Genomic DNA, 20,889 nt, shown 5'->3' with positions numbered 1-20,889 from the left:
ACGACGTTTTGAAAAATCAATTGAGAGTGCCTTTCAATCTAAACTCAACATTCAACCCAACAATGGTGAAAATAAGCCCTAAATACAAACTAGAGGCGAGTCTTCTAGAGGTGGCAGATTTGGAAGAGGCAGAGGTAGAGGTCGAAACTCACGTGGCAGATCTGGAAGAGGTGCAAATGGCAGAAGATAGAATGAAGCATCAAACAAATGGTGCAAAATTTGTAACACCAGCACTCATGACGAGAAGGACTGTTAGAACAAAGGCAAACCGCAGTGTCACAATTGCAAGAGATTCGAGCACCTTCAAAAGGATTGTCGTCTTACAAATCAGCAACATGCTTCGTATGCAAAAGGAGAATCTGATGAAGGAAATTTGTTTTTTGCTTGTCAAAAAGCATTGCATGAAGAAGGTAAAAATGTTTGGTATTTGAACAGCGGCTGTAGCAACCATATGACCGAACAGAAGAAAGCATTTATAAACATTGATTCTTCATTCGGCTCAAAAGTTAAATTGGGCAATGGAGAACATGTTGAAGTGAAAGGGAAAGGAAGCATTGGAGTCACCACGAAGCAAGGAATCAAAGTCATACATGACACGCTTTATGTGAAAGAATTAGACAAAAATTTGCTTAGCATTGGACAACTTCTAGAGCACGGCTGTTCTCTAAACTTTGAGAATAGAGAGTGCAGAATTTTTGACTCAGAAAGAAGAAGTGTTGTCGTTGTGAAGATGACTAGCAACATGAGCTTTCCACTATCTTTATGAGAAAAATGTAAGCATGATGGCCAGAGAAGAGAATGGCTCGTGTTTATGGCACCGGAGACTTGGGCATTTGAATTACGAAAGCCTCAAGTTACTCTATCAAAAGAAAATGGTATATGGGCTGCCAAGAATCGAAGAAAAAACTGGTGTGTGTGAACGTTGTGTGCTTGGCAAACACCACCGGCAACCATTTCCAAAAGAAGGTGCATGGAGAGCCAAACAAGTGTTGGAACTTGTACACACAGATGTGTGTGGCCCTATGAATACTTTGTCTCATGGAAAAAACAGGTACTTTATCTTGTTTATTGACGACTTTACCCGCAAGACTTGGGTATATTTCATGACACAAAAATATGAAGCGTTTGTAATCTTTAAGAAATTTAAAGCATTAGTTGAAAAACAAAGTGGAAGATTTATAAATATGCTAAGAAGTGATCGAGGGAAGGAGTACACCTCAAATAAATTTCACAAATTTTGTGAAGATGAAGGTGTTGAAAGACAACTCACTGTTGGATATACAACTCAGCAAAATGGTGTATCTAAAAGAAAGAACCAAACTGTGATGGAGATGGTGAAGTCTATGCTACTTGAGAAAGGTTTGCCTAAAACCTTTTGGCCCGAGGCCGTTAACACTGTTGTGTATTTGATGAACAGGTGTCCAACAAAGGCCGTGTGGAAAAAGACTCCATTTGAAGCCTGGAGTGGAAGAACACCGTCGGTGAACCATCTTAAAATTTTTGGGTGTGTTTTCTATGCTCAAATTCCTAAATAAAAGAGGACAAAGCTGGAAGAAACAAGTGAAAAATATGTCTTTATTGGTTATAGTTCCATGTCAAAGGGCTATAGACTTTACAACTTGAAGATAAACAAGGTGATCATTGGCCGGGATGTTCTATTTGATGAGAATGTTTTGTGAAATTGAGAAGAAGACAAAATGAAGGAGAAAATAGTCCCTGCAATATATTACAACAACAAAATTCAGCATTTGAGAACAAGCAACCAGCCCCATGCATACCAAGTTCCTCATCCTCTCCAAGTTCACCAATTGCAAGTTCATCATCTCCCAGCTCAACTCCAATAAAATTGAAGGAATTGAGTGATAGTTATGCAAGATGAAACTATTGTGTTGTGGAACCATAAAATTTTGATGAAGTAATCAAAGAAGATGTTTGGAGGAATACGATGCAAGAAGAAATAAATGCCACTGAGAAAAACAAAACATGCCAGCTAGTTGAAAAGCCAAATGACAAAGAAGCTATTGGAGTAAAGTCGGTGTATAAATTGAAGCATAATCCATATGGGTCAATTCAAAGAGCCAAGGCTAGATTGGTAGTAAAAGGCTATGCAGAACAACCTTGGATTGACTATAGTGAAACTTTTGCCCCACTTGCAAGATTGGATACTGTATGAACAGTTATTGCATTAACAGCTTAGAAAGGGTGGAACCTGTACCAACTTGATGTGAAGTCAACTTTCTTGAATGGAGAATTAAAAGAAGAAGTATATGTGCAACAACCTCAAGGCTTTGTGACTAAAGGCCAAGAAGAAAAAGTTTACAAGTTGAAGAAAGCTCTCTATAGGTTGAAACAAGCCCCTGGAGCGTGGTATAGTGAAATTGACATCTACTTCATTCAACAAGAATTTAAAAAATGTCAGAGTGAGCATACCTTGTATGTAAAACATCTAGGTAAAGATGATATCCTTCTTGTTACCTTTTATGTTGGTGATTTGGTGTATACGGGTAACAACAAGAAAATGGTTGAAAATTTTAAAATAGAAATGGTGATAAAATATGAGATGAGTGATATTGGCTTGCTGCATCATTTTCTGGGTATTGAGGTTTACCAAGATGAATATGGAGTTTTTATTTGTCAAAAGAGATATGCTGAAAATATTTTGAAAAAGTTTGGAATGAATGGCTGCAAACCTGTTGATATTCCTTTAGAACTTTATTTTCTTTTCCATTAAATGTGATGACAAGAGAAGAGTGCAAGTTAGTTAGCTTTGGGTTGTAATTATCATAATAGTTTTTTTAACTAACTTGTAAATTAGTTAGAAAACTCTTATATGATCACTAACTTGACTTCCTTGATATATAAGTTAGAGCCAATAAATTGTAAATTTCAGATTATATGTGTAAACAAAGTGTGATATAGCTTTCTTATCCCTATCACGGTGTTGTCTTCATATCTTTTTCATGCTTAATTACAACTTTAACATGGTATTAGAGTCTGGTTTCAAACTTTTTCCGGAGTGTTTAAATGATTATTGCACACCAATGTCATCTTCTTTATACCTTCAATAAAGATCCTTCCATTGTTTTTTATTTTGTATTTCCCTCTCAACATGTTGATTGCAAGCTCTGCCAGAAGTGTTAATGGCGGATCATCCTCCAATGCTAACAAAGATTGTCAAACTCACCCAAATGAAAATCTAGCTATGATTCTTGTTTACTCTTTACTAACCAGTAGCAATTACTTTTTTTGGTCCTATCCCATGACAATGACTTTAAGATCCAAGAACAAACTCCATTTCATCAACATACATTACATCGTCCACCTGATGAAGATTATGAATCTATTGTTTAGGATAGATGTAATAAAATTATCATACCATGGATAAATAAATCTGTTTACCCTGAAATTGTTCAAAGCATATTATGGATGGAAAATGCATATGATATTTGAAAAGAGTTGATGGATCGATTTTATCAAGGAGATGACTTCAGAATTTTAGACATTCAAGAAGAAATTTTCAACTTGAAACAAGGTGGCTGTTCTATAACTTATTATTACACAAAATTAAAGAAATTGTGGCAAGAATATGACAATTTTCATCCAATCCCTCAATAAACTTGTGAAACTTCTTGCCAAGCAATTCACAAAATTCGTACTTTCAAATATGGAGATCAAGTTATCAAAGATTTCAATGATCAATACGCAATTGTTAGATCAGAAATTATGTTGATGGATTCACTTCCTACACTTGTAAAGATTATTTCTTACTTGTTCAACAAGAAAGATGAGTTGTCATACCATTAGACGAGTCAAAATTGTTAGCCTTTCCCAATCAAAATTAAAATCATAATTTTCACAACCATTATTTTCAAAACAAGGGAAACTCGTGTTATTGTGGCAGAGGCATCATAGGTCGTAGAGGAAAAGCACCAAAGTTTGCACTCGTTGTGGAATGACTAATCACACAATTAATTCATGTTTTATATAGCATGAAATTTCCTCCTCATTGGAAGAGTATGGTGTAGTCGATAATTTTGCAATTGCAGATGATTAAATAGAGGAATCTCAATTTAACATTATTGAAGATAATGAGCAAGATGATGGACCTTTAGGCTATGTTTGGGAGTTTGGAAGGGAGGGGAGGGGAAGGCTTCCAAAAATAAAATTTTTAAAAAATGTAGGAAAATATTTGACATTTTGTGAAAAAATGAATTTGTTTAGAATAATAAAAGAGTTATTATTACAAAATTTTTAATTTTCAAAATAGTATAACAACCTAAAAGATATTTGGAAAATTTATGTAAGCCTTTCAAAACCCTCCTTCAATACAATTTTTGAGTTCCCCCATTTTATGGGGTTTTTGGTGTTATGAATAAACTCAAACCCTCCAAAACCCTCCTACCCAAAATCTTTTTATCCTTTTCACTCAATTCCTCCTATTTTTCAAAGCCCTTCCTTCCCTTCCCCTCCAAACTCCCAAACATAGCCTTAGTTTTCACACCAGACCAGTACAAGGCTTTAATATATCTTCTTCAAGGTTCATCCACAATGCAATCTCATAATATAAACCATCTGACATTTAAACCCGAATTAGGAACATGTACTATTTACACCATTCATAATATGCTTTGACCTCAAACTTTCCTTTTTGACACTGGTGCAACTAACCATGTGTGTTATATATAAAAAAAACTGTTCTTGAAGAAAATCAAGCCTATAACTATTAAATTACTAAATTGATCCTTAGTAACCATTTTTTTGCACGGAGCATTAGCTTTAATCAATCCTTTTACATCACTGATGTGTTTTACTAGTCGAGTTTTCCTTTCAACCTTATTTCAGTCCTAAATAAACTCAAACACTAAAATTTCAACTAGTCTTTGATGACATTGATAGTATAATACATGACACTTACTCTAAGAAGATGATTGTTAAACTAAATTGAGTAGTGGATTGTATCTCTTCACTTTTCATTTATTTATTTTGACATATATGTTGAAGAAGTGACCCAAACACAATAGTGGAAAGGGTGAATCATGATATCCAAAAATCGTGATTAATTTAAAAATTCCTTTCTTGAAAAGCAATTTATGTTAGCTCAACAATTTAAATAGGGATCAAGAAGTGGAGAAATATGAAAGAAAAAATTTGAGTGAAGAGAAAATAAATGACAAATAATAAAAAGATAGGGTTCCAAAGATTGCATGAGGATTTATATAGGTTCGGCCTTTATAGGGATCAAGAAGTGGAGAAATATGAAAGGAAAAATTTGAGTGAAGAGAAAATAAATGACAAATAATAAAAATATAGGGTTCTAAAGATTGCATGAGAATTTATATAGGTTCGGTCTAACCACTTAACATACTCCTCTGTCGAAGAACTTCTACTTGAGAGTTCCACTAATAAAAAATCTTGAGCTTTTAATGATATTCCCACAAACCTTATTACAACAAGTGAGAGGTTTTACACAGGCTGATCCCCCAAACCAAATGGAGATTTTGACACGTGAGCTCATTAACCAAACAAATATTTTGACAAGCTAATCTCAAGAACCAAACATAGATTTTACCAGGATAATCTCAAGAAACAAACATATATTTTACCAATATAATCTCAAGAATCAAATAGATAAATCAAACAAGAGTATCATACTCTTGATGAAGAACATTTAAGCATGATCATCAGTACAACAAAAATTCTCTCAAGTATTTTTCACTCACAATACACTAAGGAAACTTTAGTGAAGAAAACAAAAGAAAAAAAGTGGATAGTGAGAAATAATAGATTCAAAACAAATTTTGACGTGTTTTGAAATGAGGAGAAACCTCTATTTATATGAGAAAATATGTCTCAAAAAGGAAAATGATCCATGGGCTTTTTAATGCATCTAATCGATTATGACCTAGGGTTAATCGATTAGATATGCCAAATATGGAGGTTTTCAAATCCAACTTCACTTAATCGATTAAAAGCTTATTTAGATGATTTTGAGGAGTTAATCGATTAACCATAAGGTGTTAATCGATTATCTAGTGTAAAAGTCACTCATAAAGGTTTAATCAAGCTAGTAACCACTTAGGTACGCAAAAAAACCAATTTTAGGTGATTTATAAGTAAAAAAGGTTTCAAAAACATTTGAGTGTGTGCGTATGAAATTTTTCTTAATATCTTAGAAGGTACTCTTATACTTTTACTCAGACACAAGACCCAACATGCTTTTACACTTTCTCTCTTTTACAACGTTGAAGTTCAAGATCCTTTACTAGATTCATCATTGATTCAGCAAGTCAACTGAGATTTGACTTTTTTTTACATAATAAGGCTTGATAAAGCTTCTTTAATAGACACCATCATCAAAAGTTACTTGATTAGAGATTTCCACAGACTCCACCGAACACCGCTTGACATTAGGTATTTCATCATCTGCAAACAAGTTCATTCGTAGATAATTGTGTCTGGATGCACATATCACCACAAAATAAACCACCAACTCATTACATTAATACCTTACACCCTTACACCTTAAGTAAAATCTAACAATTGTAATTTTTGGCATTTATGATTTGGCATACCTCTAATGCAAAACTAATTGAGATAAATACAACTAATCCTTATGTGAATGTTTATGATTCTCTCATCCTTGTGACATATGCTTTTATTTCAAAGAAAAGAGACTACATTTCTCTCATAGTTTTCATATCTTTAATGTTTTTTTTGAATTAGTCCATATGAATATTTGGGGTTCCCTATCTACTCCATCCATGAAGGGATTTAAAATCTTCTTAATTGTAGTTGATGACAAAATAAATTTACTAGGGTATATTCTCATGAGATTGAATTATGCGACTTCTAATCTCACTAAGACTTTTGTCTCAATGGTTGATACTCAATTCAATGCAAAAATTAAACGCATAAGGTATGAGAATGGAAATCCTGTTGTAGCATATGCATCACTTAGCCCCGAAATGAGTTGAAGATTCAATAGTTCATTAGATACAAGAGCACCAACATTAACCAGTTTGTCATAGAGATGCTTGAGATGTTGACAGTAGGAGGATACATCCGAGAATTGCTCCATATGAATTCGCGAAACTCTTGTTCTAGGTAGATATCCTTAAAACTTTTGTTGTCATAAAATATAAACGAACAATCGATTCCATGTGATTTTAGTTGTGAAATCGTGTTTGATGATGGTGTTAGAAAAATCATTAGAGATGGTTCCATGTACCCACTGCAAAATACAACATCAAGCTGTAGTAATAATTGAGGGTTAGTGGTTTTGAGAGAGGAGCTAACTTCTGGCTCAATGGGTAAGAAATGAATTGTGTGATCAAATACTTCAAAAACCCTTGCATGAATTTTGAATAGTCTGACCACATGTTTTAGGTGCCATTTTCAATAATTAGTGTGATATTGAAGAAATTTGTGATATTTGGCACAATTAGAGTAGGATGAATGAGAGTGGGTGGAGGAGGATTAGAAGTGATGGTATAGTTAGGGATGGGGAAAATTTATTGTCAGATGAATCTTTGTTGATAGGAAGTTGGTTGTGATATTGAAGAAGTCTGTAGGAATATTTGAATCAGACCAAATTACTAATAGCATCTAAGATAAATTTAGCGCGTAAATGTAAAAGACCATAATAGGTGGCGAAATTCTCTTTCAAAAAATTTAACAATATTGTGTGTTCAAGATTGAATTCAAACTTAGGACATCTGGTTAAGTTGAAAGAGACTCACATCATCTCAACCAAATACTCTTAGTTAACTAATTTAACATTTAAATTGTTGAATTATCAAACATTAGATTAATCTAACGATTGAGATAAGTTTACTAGAGAGACACTATTTACTGCAACGAATCAAACTACGGATTCAGTTAATTTCACCTCCTGCTCGGGTGCCTTATTGGCATCTCCAACCTTTACATAAACAAAGTAGAAATTTTTTACACAGCATGCAAAAGAAAAGCTTAATTAACAAACTAAGGCATCAAGTACTCACCAAATCTATATATAATACATAAGTGAAAAGCTTTGAGAAAACCATGCAACATAAAAATATAAGCTAAAACTCAAACATATATTTGACATGATTTTTCACTCATATATAACACGAGAGGGTGTAGCATGGAGTACACAATAATTCAAATTTTAAGTGTGTCAGAAGATGAACGTTGATCTTCTCCGTTCGCAACAGCAATAGCACGCGATCGCGCAACAAAGAACCCCAACGTATGACCAACAACAACAGCAATAAAGATTCCAACATTGAAGGACATGACAGCAAGCATGAGCAAGTAAACGAAAACAATTCGAAAGAAGTGAACAGAAGACTGAATCAACCCTCCAATGAGAGGATTAGTCCCTCGTTTAATGGGTGGTTGGTTAGACAAAACCTCAGCAGCCATAGCTAGAAAGAACACAAACAAAAGAGCTAAGATGTACATTCCAAGATTGTTATTAGGCCATCCAGAGAAAAGCACTGTGGCTTTTCTGCCCCAGTAGAAACTCATTTGCATGTTCATCATCATCATGTTGGTTGTGCCATTTGATGGAGGCATGTTTTGACCTGGAGGCATAGGCATGTCCATGGCCATAACAAGGAATGATAGTGATGAAGAGATTTGTTTGAGATTTGGAAGGGTGTATATTTCTTGTTGGAATTACATTTTATAATGAAGTGAGAAACAATGTTTAATTATGATAAAAGTGTGTTACATATATTTATTAGCTGTCATTTTTGAGGATATCGCTATAGGATTTTGTTTATTGCTTGTTGTCGTTTATGGGAGAGTTACGGTTTGTCTTATTGCAGATTGGAAAAGTTAAATAAAATTGGAGAAAAACACCCTTAGGTGTAATTGTAATGATTAATTTATGATATTGTTAGTAAACGCTTGATTATGTCGTAGAGGAATCAATTTTATCTACTTCAAAATGTACAACCAAAGAAACACTTTGCCTAATGAGGATTTATGAGGAATAGGGGTTTTATTTGATTTTTTAATGATAGAATGTTTGCGTTAAATGTGATAAGAAGTAGGCAAGTTAGTCAGTTTTGGGATTGTAAAACCTTAATCAACTTGTAAAATAGAGAAAAACTATTATGTGGCTTTTGCTTGCTATATAAGTAAGAACACATTGAAGGTAAGAATAAACATATTGTGTAAAATGCAAGCTTCTTCATATTTATATTTATCATGGTTCTTCTTTTACGTAATTACAGTTTTAACATGGAATCATCAACCTTTGATCAAGTTACATCTGTTGCATTCTAATTATTCTTTTGCTCGCCAATTTTATCTTTTTTTACCTTCAATCAAGATCCTTTCATTTTCTTTCTGAGTTTTCTCAATCTCAGCATGTCAATTGCAAGTATTGTCGTCAATGTTAATATCGGATTTTCCTTCGATGCTAACAAAAGTTATCAAATTGATACCCTAAATTCCTATTTCGTGCACCCTAAATGAAACTCTAGATTTGGTTATTGTTTCTCCATTACTCACCATTAACAATTATCATTTTTGGTCTCATTCCATGATCATGACTTTAAGATCCAAGAACAAACTACACTTCATCAATGCAGCACTCCTCAACCATGTGATGAAGATCCTGATTCTATCCATTGTGATAGAAACAACACATTGATCATTTCAGGGACCAACAAATCTGTTAACCCCTAAGGGTGTGTTTGGTTCGGGGTAGATGGAGGGGAGGGGACGGGAGGGGAGGGGATATTTCTAATTAAATGTGTTTGGTTCAAATTTTATGAGGGAAGGGGAGGGGAGGGAAGCAAAATCCCTCCAAAACACACTTTTTGCGTCCCCCCAAATCGGGGGGATTTGGAGGGGAGGGGAGGTAATCTGAATATTGATATTTTATAACTTATTATAATTACTATAATATCCTCAGTTTTATTTTAATATTTCAAAATTATTCATTTTCTTTTGTATTATTGCTCTCTTCTGTGTGATTTTTCCCGATTGCTTCTATCAACTTATTATAATTATTCTCCACCTTTAAATTATTTTAAAATTTTTGTCCTTAATATAAATCATAATCATTGTTATTTTTTTTTATTTTTTATAACTCTTTTATGTTTATTTATATATTTTTTTTCTAATTTTGTTATGTATCCTATCATATTTTCTTTTAGATCAAACTTTTTCATTTTAATTTTTTTATTTATTTTATTAAAATATTTAAAACATTTATATTTAATAATAAATTATTTTATGTATATAATGTGTTGAATAATTCATTACGATTTAAAAGTTGTTATCAACATATAATTTAATTTGTTTTTGAACATTTTATTCGAATTATTATGTAGTAAATTATTACTTTTTAGTCACTCAATATTAGAAATTTTACTAATAAAAAAATTTGTATAAATTTTTCACATTTGAATATCATATTGTATCACTTATATAAGATAATAAGGATAAAAATGTAAATTATTAATAAAACCCCTCCCCTCCCCTCCTGAACCAAACACATTTTTGATTAAAATCCCTCCTTCCCCTCCCCTCCCCTCGTTTGAACCAAACACCTTTCTAATTAAAAAAATTCCCTCACATCCCCTCCCCTTCCCTCCCCTCCATTAAAATCCCTGTTAGAACAAGATTTGTTCTGATCAATTATCTTAGTTTTGATGATAACAATAATATGAATTTTGCTTAAGATAATATGGTACTCTAATCCAATGCAATTTCCTTTTCAGGAAATATATAAAGAGTATGCATAATTCAGCGCTCAGAAGCTTTGTCTCAAAGGGTTCAGCATGCAACATCAGAACATGGTCTGGCAAGACATCAGAAGATGGTCGAAGCAGAATCAGAACATGGGTCTATGGAAGCATCAGAAGAACATGAGATCAGAAGCACTGAAGTTCTGATGGTATCACGCACAGAAGCACTTCAAGGTCAGAAGATCAGAAGATGCTTTGCACCAAGCTGTTTGACTCTGATGATATTCAAACGTTGTATTCACAAACATCAGATCAGAAGGAAGTACAAGTGGCAAGCTACGCTGACTGACAAAAGGAACGTTAAAAGCTATTAAAGGCAACGTCAGTAGACACAGCGTGAACAAGGCTCGAGGTAGTTGACAAAAGCGTATAACATTAAATGCGATGCTGTACGGAACACGCAAAGCATTAAATGCACTCAACGGTCATCTTCTCCAACGCCTATAAATATGAAGTTCTGATGAGAAGCAAGGTTAACGATTCTGAACAAAACAACTCATATTAACTTGCTGAAACTCTGTTCTATTCAAAGCTCAGAATCTTCATCTTCATCAAAGCTCACTACATTGTTGTTGTAATATATTAGTGAGATTAAGCTTAAACGTTAAGAGAAATATCACAGTTTGTGATTATAGCTTTTAAGAAGCAATTGTAATACTCTTAGAATTGATTACATTAAGTTGTAAGGAACTAGAGTGATCGTGTGGATCAGAATACTCTAGGAAGTCTTAGAGGTTATCTAAGCAGGTTGTAACTAGAGTGATCGTGTGGATCAGAATACTCAAGAAAGTCTTAGAGGGTATCTAAGCAGTTGTTCCTGGAGTGATCAGTGTGTGATCAGAAGACTCTAGAAGACTTAGTTGCTGACTAAGTGGAGAACCATTGTAATCCGTGCGATTAGTGGATTAAATCCTCAGTTGAGGTAAATCATCTCTGCGGGGGTGGACTGGAGTAGTTTAGTTAACAACAAACCAGGATAAAAATAACTGTGCAATTTATTTTATTGGTCAAGTTTTTTAAAGCTACACTTATTCAAACCCCCCCTTTCTAAGTGTTTTTCTATCCTTCAATTGGTATCAGAGCGCCGGTTCTAAGGTGCAAGCACTTAACCGTGTTTAGAAAAGATTCAGGAAGAGAAAAACGCTTCAGTAAAAAAAAATGGCTGATGAAACTGCAAAGTCTACATCTACATCTGGCTCTGCTGAGCAACACAACGGTAACAATGGTTATACTAGACCGCCGGTATTTGATGGTGAAAACTTTGAATACTGGAAAGATAAACTGGAAAGTTACTTTCTTGGTCTAGATGGTGATCTATGGGATCTTCTGATGGATGGTTACAAACATCCGGTAAATGCTAGTGGCATGGTCATCCTCGGCCTGCTGGTTCTCCAAGATCTCCTCGTTTGCTGGCCTAAAAGCTTCGGAAGCGTCGGGTGTCATCAGAGGATGTGACACGCGATAGAACCATGTCACGTACCCCTCTTCACAGTGCCACTCATGGGTGGCCGCTATACGCCGATACTCCTCCGAGACCAAATGATGCCCCCATTCCTCAAATATTGCAGTGAGCTCCACTCAGGTAACTGTGTCAGGAGCAACCTTAAATGGTGACCTCGGTATCATCTGCACACGTCCAAACAGCCTCATGCACCGCTCCGGAAGATACCTCACCATAGTGTTGGCCCCACATGCCAACCATCCAGAGTATAACGCGATGCGGTCGAATGGGACAACAACATGCTAGTCTGTGAACAGAGTCCAACGTATGTCATCGTGAGCAGTGCGGTCGAGGTACCTACAATATGGGCCCACTGCGTTATTCCCCCTTTGGAGAACGTATCGGGCGGCCCTGGGAAAAGCGTTAATGAACGCAGGATCAATGGCGAAGCCGTGGATGCGGGGGAAGTACGAGATGATCCAGCCCTGAAACACAAATACGATAATATGTTAAAAATAAATATGAACCATAAATAAATGTGATATAATTAAAAAGAAATGTACCATCAAGAGTGTGAAAGATCCAGTCAACTACCTGGTCCTCCAGTTGGAGGCTTCATTCAGCTTCTGGTATAGGTATACCAGAATAGCTGCCCCCCAGTTCCACTGATCAATGGTAGTCAGGTCCATAAAGTAGCGGAGATATGTCATATCGACGTAGGTTGCACTTTTGTCCACAAAGAGTGCAGTGCCTGCCAAGAACATGAACCAGCACCGCAGAGCGCAGGCGCGGTGATGCATCTCCGAAAACACCCTTTTTTTTTACTTCGGAGATGCACTTCTGAAATATAGGGGAGTTTTTGAAATTTTGTTGTGATTCCTAAAAAGGTTGGGGTGGATAAAGAATTTGTCTTTTTTTTTAGTCTCTTTTTTCCAAACCATATGCCTCTCCTTAGATAAGCACAACCAATGGAACGTTTTTGTACGACCATGTTGTTAAACTTTGTTCTTGAAGAAGATAGATGTCATCTAAAATATATTGTACCATGTTGGTCTAATGTGGTGCAAAGGAAACACTCGTATGCGGTGGAGTGAATTTTAATACTGAAATTTTGACTCTTCTGCAACACATTTTCAGTTCTTAATGGTCAATTTAAAGTTGTAAAACTATATATAGAAAAGTGCATTGCAATAGTCAAAAAGTATAAATGTGCATGCCATCCCTACAATGGTATGGATACTCAGAGACTTTAGCAAATTTATAATATTTGAGGATGGTTTGGGCTTGCCGACGTCAGCGAGAAGTTCTGTATGGTGATGTTACAGTGGTTTTAGAGAACATGCTCTCGTGAGATGACAGATTTTGTCTATCAGCATAGTGCTTAGGCATAAGCGTGTAATTTATTATCTATCTTTCTCCCTTTAGGGAAGAAGTATTTATATAAGTCTTTTGGGTCTAGGATTTGAGAAACTCTTAGAGGTAATAACAACTCCCCTTGACTAAGGGAGACAGTTGACTACCTACTTTCCTGGAAGTCGTGGTATGACCTCTTCTCATGTCGCTGATGGGAGATAATGGTAACGTACATGTCACCTGCCCTAAGAGAGAGACTGTAAACTCCCTACAAAAGGGGACACCTAGGGGCTACCGCGCTGGACAAAGACCTTGGGGCCACCCTTGTTTTGGAACTCTCGCAAATATAACACTACAAGTATATACTCCTAGAATTTGGATCGGTAATAAGGATAAACATGAAAACAACTAAATTGACTATTGTCTGTTAAGCTTAACAAAATATGTTTTTTATTGCCTTGCTAATTGTACACCCTAAAATTCTTAAAGGAGGTTTACAAATCGGATTACGGGTATATGCTAAACAAATTGGGATCATAGGCGAAATTGGCGGTATGTGTGAAGGGGTCGGAGCCGGGATATGAAGTTGAACGCGAGGAAGAATGCACCTACCCGGGACCGGGACATGAAGCATAATACAAGGAAGGATACCTTAACCCGGGGCCGATGAATGAAGTTGGATGGAATGAGAGGCATGCCTATTCGGAGGGCCGAAATGTCAAGCCGGCAAGGCAGACACGGTAGTCTAAAAGCTGCGTGAAAGTTACAAAAATGAATGGGGAAGCGTTATGTTAGAACAAGATTTGTTCTGATCAATTATCTTAGTTTTGATGATAACAATAATATGAATTTTGCTTAAGATAATATGGTACTCTAATCCAATGCAATTTCCTTTTCAGGAAATATATAATGAGTATGCATAATTCAGCGCTCAGAAGCTTTGTCTCAAAGGGTTCAGCATGCAACATCAGAACATGGTCTGGCAAGACATCAGAAGATGGTCGAAGCAGAATCAGAACATGGGTCTATGGAAGCATCAGAAGAACATGAGATCAGAAGCACTGAAGTTCTAATGGTATCACGCACAGAAGCACTTCAAGGTCAGAAGATCAGAAGATGCTTTGCACCAAGCTGTTTGACTCTGATGATATTCAAACGTTGTATTCACAAACATCAGATCAGAAGGAAGTACAAGTGGCAAGCTACGCTGACTGACAAAAGGAACGTTAAAAGCTATTAAAGGCAACGTCAGTAGACACAGCGTGAACAAGGCTCGAGGTAGTTGACAAAAGCGTATAACATTAAATGCGATGCTGTACGGAACACGCAAAGCATTAAATGCACTCAACGGTCATCTTCTCCAACGCCTATAAATATGAAGTTCTGATGAGAAGCAAGGTTAACGATTCTGAACAAAACAACTCATATTAACTTGCTGAAACTCTGTTCTATTCAAAGCTCAGAATCTTCATCTTCATCAAAGCTCACTACATTGCTGTTGTAATATATTAGTGAGATTAAGCTTAAACGTTAAGAGAAATATCACAGTTTGTGATTATAGCTTTTAAGAAGCAATTGTAATACTCTTAGAATTGATTACATTAAGTTGTAAGGAACTAGAGTGATCGTGTGGATCAGAATACTCTAGGAAGTCTTAGAGGTTATCTAAGCAGGTTGTAACTAGAGTGATCGTGTGGATCAGAATACTCTAGAAAGTCTTAGAGGGTATCTAAGCAGTTGTTCCTGGAGTGATCAGTGTGTGATCAGAAGACTCTGGAAGACTTAGTTGCTGACTAAGTGGAGAACCATTGTAATCCGTGCGATTAGTGGATTAAATCCTCAGTTGAGGTAAATCATCTCTGCGGGGGTGGACTGGAGTAGTTTAGTTAACAACGAACCAGGATAAAAATAACTGTGCAATTTATTTTATTGGTCAAGTTTTTTAAAGCTACACTTATTCAAACCCCCCCTTTCTAAGTGTTTTTCTATCCTTCAATTGGTATCAGAGCGCCGGTTCTAAGGTGCAAGCACTTAACCGTGTTTAGAAAAGATTCAGGAAGAGAAAAACGCTTCAGTAAAAAAAATGGCTGATGAAACTGCAAAGTCTACATCTACATCTGGCTCTGCTGAGCAACATAACGGTAACAATGGTTATACTAGACCGCCGGTATTTGATGGTGAAAACTTTGAATACTGGAAAGATAAAACTGGAAAGTTACTTTCTTGGTCTAGATGGTGATCTATGGGATCTTCTGATGGATGGTTACAAACATCCGGTAAATGCCAGTGGCGTAAAGCTGACAAGGCAAGAAATGAGTGATGATCAGAAGAAGCTTTTCAGGAATCATCATAAATGCAGAACTGTTTTGCTGAATGCTATCTCTCATGCTGAGTATGAGAAGATATCTAACAGGGAAACGGCCTATGACATATATGAGTCCTTGAAAATGACTCATGAAGGAAATGCTCAAGTCAAGGAGAGTAAAGCTCTCGCTTTAATCCAGAAGTATGAAGCCTTCAAGATGGAGGATGATGAAGACATTGAAAAAATGTTTTCAAGATTTCAAACTCTTACTGCTGGATTGAGAGTTCTTGACAAGGGATACACCAAGGCTGATCACGTAAAGAAGATCATCAGAAGCTTACCCAGAAGATGGGGTCCTATGGTGACTGCATTTAAGATTGCGAAGAATCTAAATGAAGTCTCTTTGGAAGAGCTGATCAGTGCCTTGAGAAGCCATGAAATAGAGCTGGACGCAAATGAGCCTCAAAAGAAAGGTAAGTCTATTGCATTAAAATCCAATATCAAGAAATGCACTAACGCTTTTCAGGCTAGAGAAGAAGATCCTGAAGAATCAGAATCTGAAGAAGAAGATGAACTGTCCTTGATCTCCAGAAGGCTAAATCAACTCTGGAAGAACAAGCAAAGGAAGTTCAGAGGCGTCAGAAGTTCAAAGAAATTTGAACATGGAGAATCTTCTGATGACAGAAGATTTGACAAGAAGAAGGTCATGTGCTATGAATGCAATGAGCCTGGACACTTCAAGAATGAATGTCCAAAACTTCAGAAGGAAAATCCCAAGAAGAAGTTTCATAAGAAGAAAGGTCTTATGGCAACCTGGGATGAGTCAGAAGATGATTCAGACTCTGAAGATGAGCAGGCTAACTGTGCGCTGATGGCGACAGAAGATGACGGATCAGAATCTACATCAGAATCAGATTCTGAAGAGGTATTTTCTGAACTTACTAGAGATGAGTTAGTTTCCGGTCTACCAGAACTTCTGGAATTCAAGTCTCAGATTAGTCTCAAATACAAAAAGCTGAAAAAGCTATTTGAATTTGAAACAAAGAAGCTTGAGTTGGAGAATTCTGAATTAAAAGAAAAACTTTTAAAATTATCCAATAATGTTGGATCTCCTTCTGATTCAGAAAAATCTACTCCTAGTCTAAACCATATTCTGAAAGAATATGATTTAAGTTTCAGGAAGTTCTTATCTAGAAGTATTGGCAGAAGTCAGCTAGCTTCTATGATATATGCTATATCTGGAAACAAAAGAGTTGGCATTGGTTTTAAGGGTGAAACCCCATACAAACTTGAACCTGTTGATGAAATGAAATTCACATACAAGCCATTGTATGATCAGTTCAAGTATGGCCACTCCCATGATATTAGGCACACTTCACATGCTCAAAGTTTTCACATAACACACACCAAAAAGCATGTGACACAACCTAGGAAATATCATGAAACTCACATTAAAAATTATCATGCTGTTCCTCCTATTGCTTACAATGTTAAACCCAAGTTCAATCAGAACTTGAGAAAATCTAACAAGAAAGGACCCAAGAAAATGTGGGTACCTAAGGATAAGATTATTCCTATTGCAGATATCCTTGGCTGCAAAAAGGACAAAGCACAACATGTCGTGGTACCTGGACTCTGGATGCTCACGACACATGACAGGAAGAAGGTCTATGTTCCAAGACCTGGTGCTTAAGTCTGGAGGAGAAGTCAAGTTTGGAGGAGATCAGAAGGGCAAGATAATTGGCTCTGGAACTATAAAGTCTGGTAACTCTCCTTCCATTTCTAATGTACTTCTTGTAGAAGGATTAACACATAACCTCTTATCTATCAGTCAATTGAGTGACAATGGTTATGATATAATCTTTAATCAAAAGTCTTGCAAGGCTGTAAATCAGAAGGATGGCTCAATCCTATTTACAGGCAAGAGGAAGAACAACATTTATAAGACAGATCTGCAAGATCTTATGAGTCAGAAGGTGACTTGTCTTATGTCTGTTTCTGAAGAGCAGTGGGTCTGGCACAGAAGATTAGGTCATGCTAGTTTGAGAAAGATTTCTCAGATTAACAAACTGGATCTTGTCAGAGGACTCCCTAATCTGAAATTCAAATCAGATGCTCTTTGTGAAGCATGTCAGAAGGGCAAGTTCTCCAAACCTGCATTCAAGTCCAAGAATGTTGTTTCTACCTCAAGGCCATTAGAACTCTTGCACATTGATCTGTTTGGCCCAGTCAAAACAGCATCTGTCAGAGGGAAGAAATATGGATTAGTCATCGTAGATGATTATAGCCGCTGGACGTGGGTAAAATTCTTGAAACACAAGGATGAGTCTCATTCAGTGTTCTTTGATTTCTGCATTCAGATTCAATCTGAAAAAGAGTGTAAAATCATAAAGGTCAGAAGTGATCATGGTGGTGAATTTGAGAACAGATTCTTTGAAGAGTTCTTCAAAGAAAATGGTATTGCCCATGATTTCTCTTGTCCTAGAACTCCACAGCAAAATGGAGTTGTAGAACGAAAGAATAGGACTCTGCAAGAAATGGCCAGAACCATGATCAATGAAACCAATATGGCTAAGCACTTCTGGGCAGAAGCAATAAACACTGCATGCTATATTCAGAATAGAATCTCTATCAGACCTATTCTAAATAAGACTCCTTATGAATTGTGGAAGAATAAAAAGCCCAACATTTCATATTTCCATCCTTTTGGATGTGTATGCTTTATTCTGAACACTAAAGATCATCTTGGTAAGTTTGATTCCAAAGCACAAAAATGTTTCCTTCTTGGATATTCTGAACGCTCAAAAGGCTACAGAGTATACAATACTGAAACATTGATTGTAGAAGAATCAATCAATATCAGGTTTGATGATAAGCTTGGTTCTGAAAAACCAAAGCAGTTTGATAATTTTGCAGATTGTGATATTGATATATCAGAAGTTGTTGAGCCAAGAAGCAACGTATCAGAAGCAGAGCTTCTCAGAAGCAAAGAATCTGAAGATCAAGTATCAGCTTCTCTGGAGAATCTAAGCATTTCTGAAGAACCATCTGTCAGAAGATCATCCAGACTCATTTCTGGTCATTCAGAAGATGTCATTCTTGGAAAGAAGGATGATCCAATCAGAACAAGAGCATTCCTTAAGAACAATGCAGACTGTCAATTAGGTCTTGTATCTTTGATCGAGCCAACTTCTGTTGATCATGCTCTAGAAGATCCAGACTGGATAATTGCTATGCAAGAAGAACTGAATCAGTTTACAAGGAATGATGTTTGGGATCTTGTTCCTAGACCAGATGGATTCAATATAATCGGTACAAAATGGGTCTTCAGAAACAAGCTCAGTGAGAAAGGTGAAGTGGTAAGGAACAAAGCCAGACTGGTGGCTCAGGGTTATAGTCAGCAAGAAGGGATTGACTATACAGAAACCTTTGCACCAGTGGCCAGGTTAGAATCTATTCGTCTATTAATTTCATTTGCCACTCAACATAACATCACTCTCTATCAGATGGATGTTAAGAGTGCCTTCTTAAATGGTTATATAGATGAAGAAGTTTATGTCCATCAACCTCCTGGTTTTGAAGACTCTATGTCTCCTAATCATGTTTTTAAACTAAAGAAATCGTTGTATGGATTGAAACAAGCTCCCAGAGCTTGGTATGAACGCTTAAGTTCTTTCCTTCTGGATAATGGTTTCACTAGAGGAAAAGTGGACACTACTCTCTTTTGTAAAACCTTTAAAAGGGATATTTTAATTTGTCAAATATATGTAGATGATATTATTTTTGGAACATCTAATGCTACACTTGGAAAGGAGTTTGCTGAGTCTATGCAGGCTGAGTTTGAAATGAGCATGATGGGAGAACTCAAGTATTTCCTTGGAATACAAATAAATCAAACATCAGAAGGAACGTATGTTCACCAAACCAAGTATGTGAAGGAACTTCTGAAGAAGTTTAATCTTCTAGACTGCAAAGAAGCCAAAACTCCTATGCATCCAACATGCATCCTAGGTAAGGATGAGGTAAGTAAGAAGGTAGATCAGAAGTTATACAGAGGTATGATTGGATCTCTTCTATATTTGACTGCTTCTAGACCTGACATTCTGTTCAGTGTTTGTTTGTGTGCTAGATTCCAATCAGATCCTAGAGAATCTCATTTAACTGCTGTTAAGAGAATTCTAAGGTATCTGAAAGGTACTACTAATGTTGGCTTAGTTTACAGAAAATCTAAAGAATACAACTTAGTAGGATTCTGCGATGCTGACTATGCTGGAGACAGAATTGAAAGAAAGAGTACTTCAGGAAGTTGCCAATTTCTTGGAAGTCATTTGATCTCCTGGTATAGCAAGAAGCAAGCAACTATTGCTCTATCAACAACAGAAGCAGAATATGTCGCTGCTGCTGGTTGCAGTACACAGATGCTCTGGATGAAGAGTCAGTTAGAAGATTATCAGATATATGAGAGTAACATTCCTATATTCTGTGATAATACTTCTGCTATATGTTTATCTAAGAATCCTATTCTTCATTCAAAGGCTAAACATATTGAGATTAAACATCATTTCATAAGGGACTATGTTCAGAAGGGTGTTATATCTTTAAACTTTGTGGATACAGACCATCAATGGGCTGATATCTTTACAAAACCCCTGGCTGAAGATAGGTTTAAGTTCATTCTGAAGAACATCAGTATGGATTTATGCCCAGAATGAGAAGATGAGAAGTTCTTACGTATGAGTATCTTCTGAAATGAATGTGGATTTTTTTTTAATCAGAAGTTCTGATTGAAATCTTTTAGAAATTATGATTCGGTTATTACTAACGTCTCATTGTCTAAGTTGATTCAGAACCTCTTTTAAAGCAAAACAGCTGTAACGTTTTATCTCGGGATGGTAAACCTGTCGTTACTGTTCATGGATAAGCGCGCGTGCAGTTGAAGGGACGCCGACCATAGGTAACTGTGCTAGTCACCTCATTTGTCTTTATTATCTCTCCTCATGTCACGTAACATTAAATGCTTTTCATCATTTACTCTCTTT

The 20,889-nt window shown here is 36.2% G+C and overlaps 2 protein-coding genes across 2 annotated transcripts; one reads left to right on the top strand and one right to left on the bottom strand.

The window, feature by feature from the left end:
* Positions 1–62: 62 nt before the first annotated feature.
* On the top strand, positions 63–766 carry LOC131614151 (uncharacterized). Its single transcript, XM_058885777.1, has 2 exons — positions 63–221; positions 332–766. The coding sequence occupies exons 1-2, from the start codon at positions 63–65 to the stop codon at positions 764–766; spliced, it is 594 nt and encodes a 197-aa protein (XP_058741760.1).
* Positions 767–8,062: 7,296 nt separating this feature from the next.
* LOC131611888 (copper transporter 2-like) lies at positions 8,063–8,701 on the bottom strand. Its single transcript, XM_058883723.1, has one exon. It carries the CDS (start codon positions 8,596–8,598, stop codon positions 8,146–8,148), a length of 453 nt encoding a protein of 150 aa, XP_058739706.1. The 5' UTR covers positions 8,599–8,701; the 3' UTR covers positions 8,063–8,145.
* Positions 8,702–20,889: the final 12,188 nt, after the last annotated feature.

This window comes from Vicia villosa, linkage group LG6, assembly GCF_029867415.1.
Source record: "Vicia villosa cultivar HV-30 ecotype Madison, WI linkage group LG6, Vvil1.0, whole genome shotgun sequence".
NCBI lineage: Eukaryota > Viridiplantae > Streptophyta > Magnoliopsida > Fabales > Fabaceae > Vicia > Vicia villosa.
This window is presented reverse-complemented; position numbering and strand designations above follow the sequence as displayed.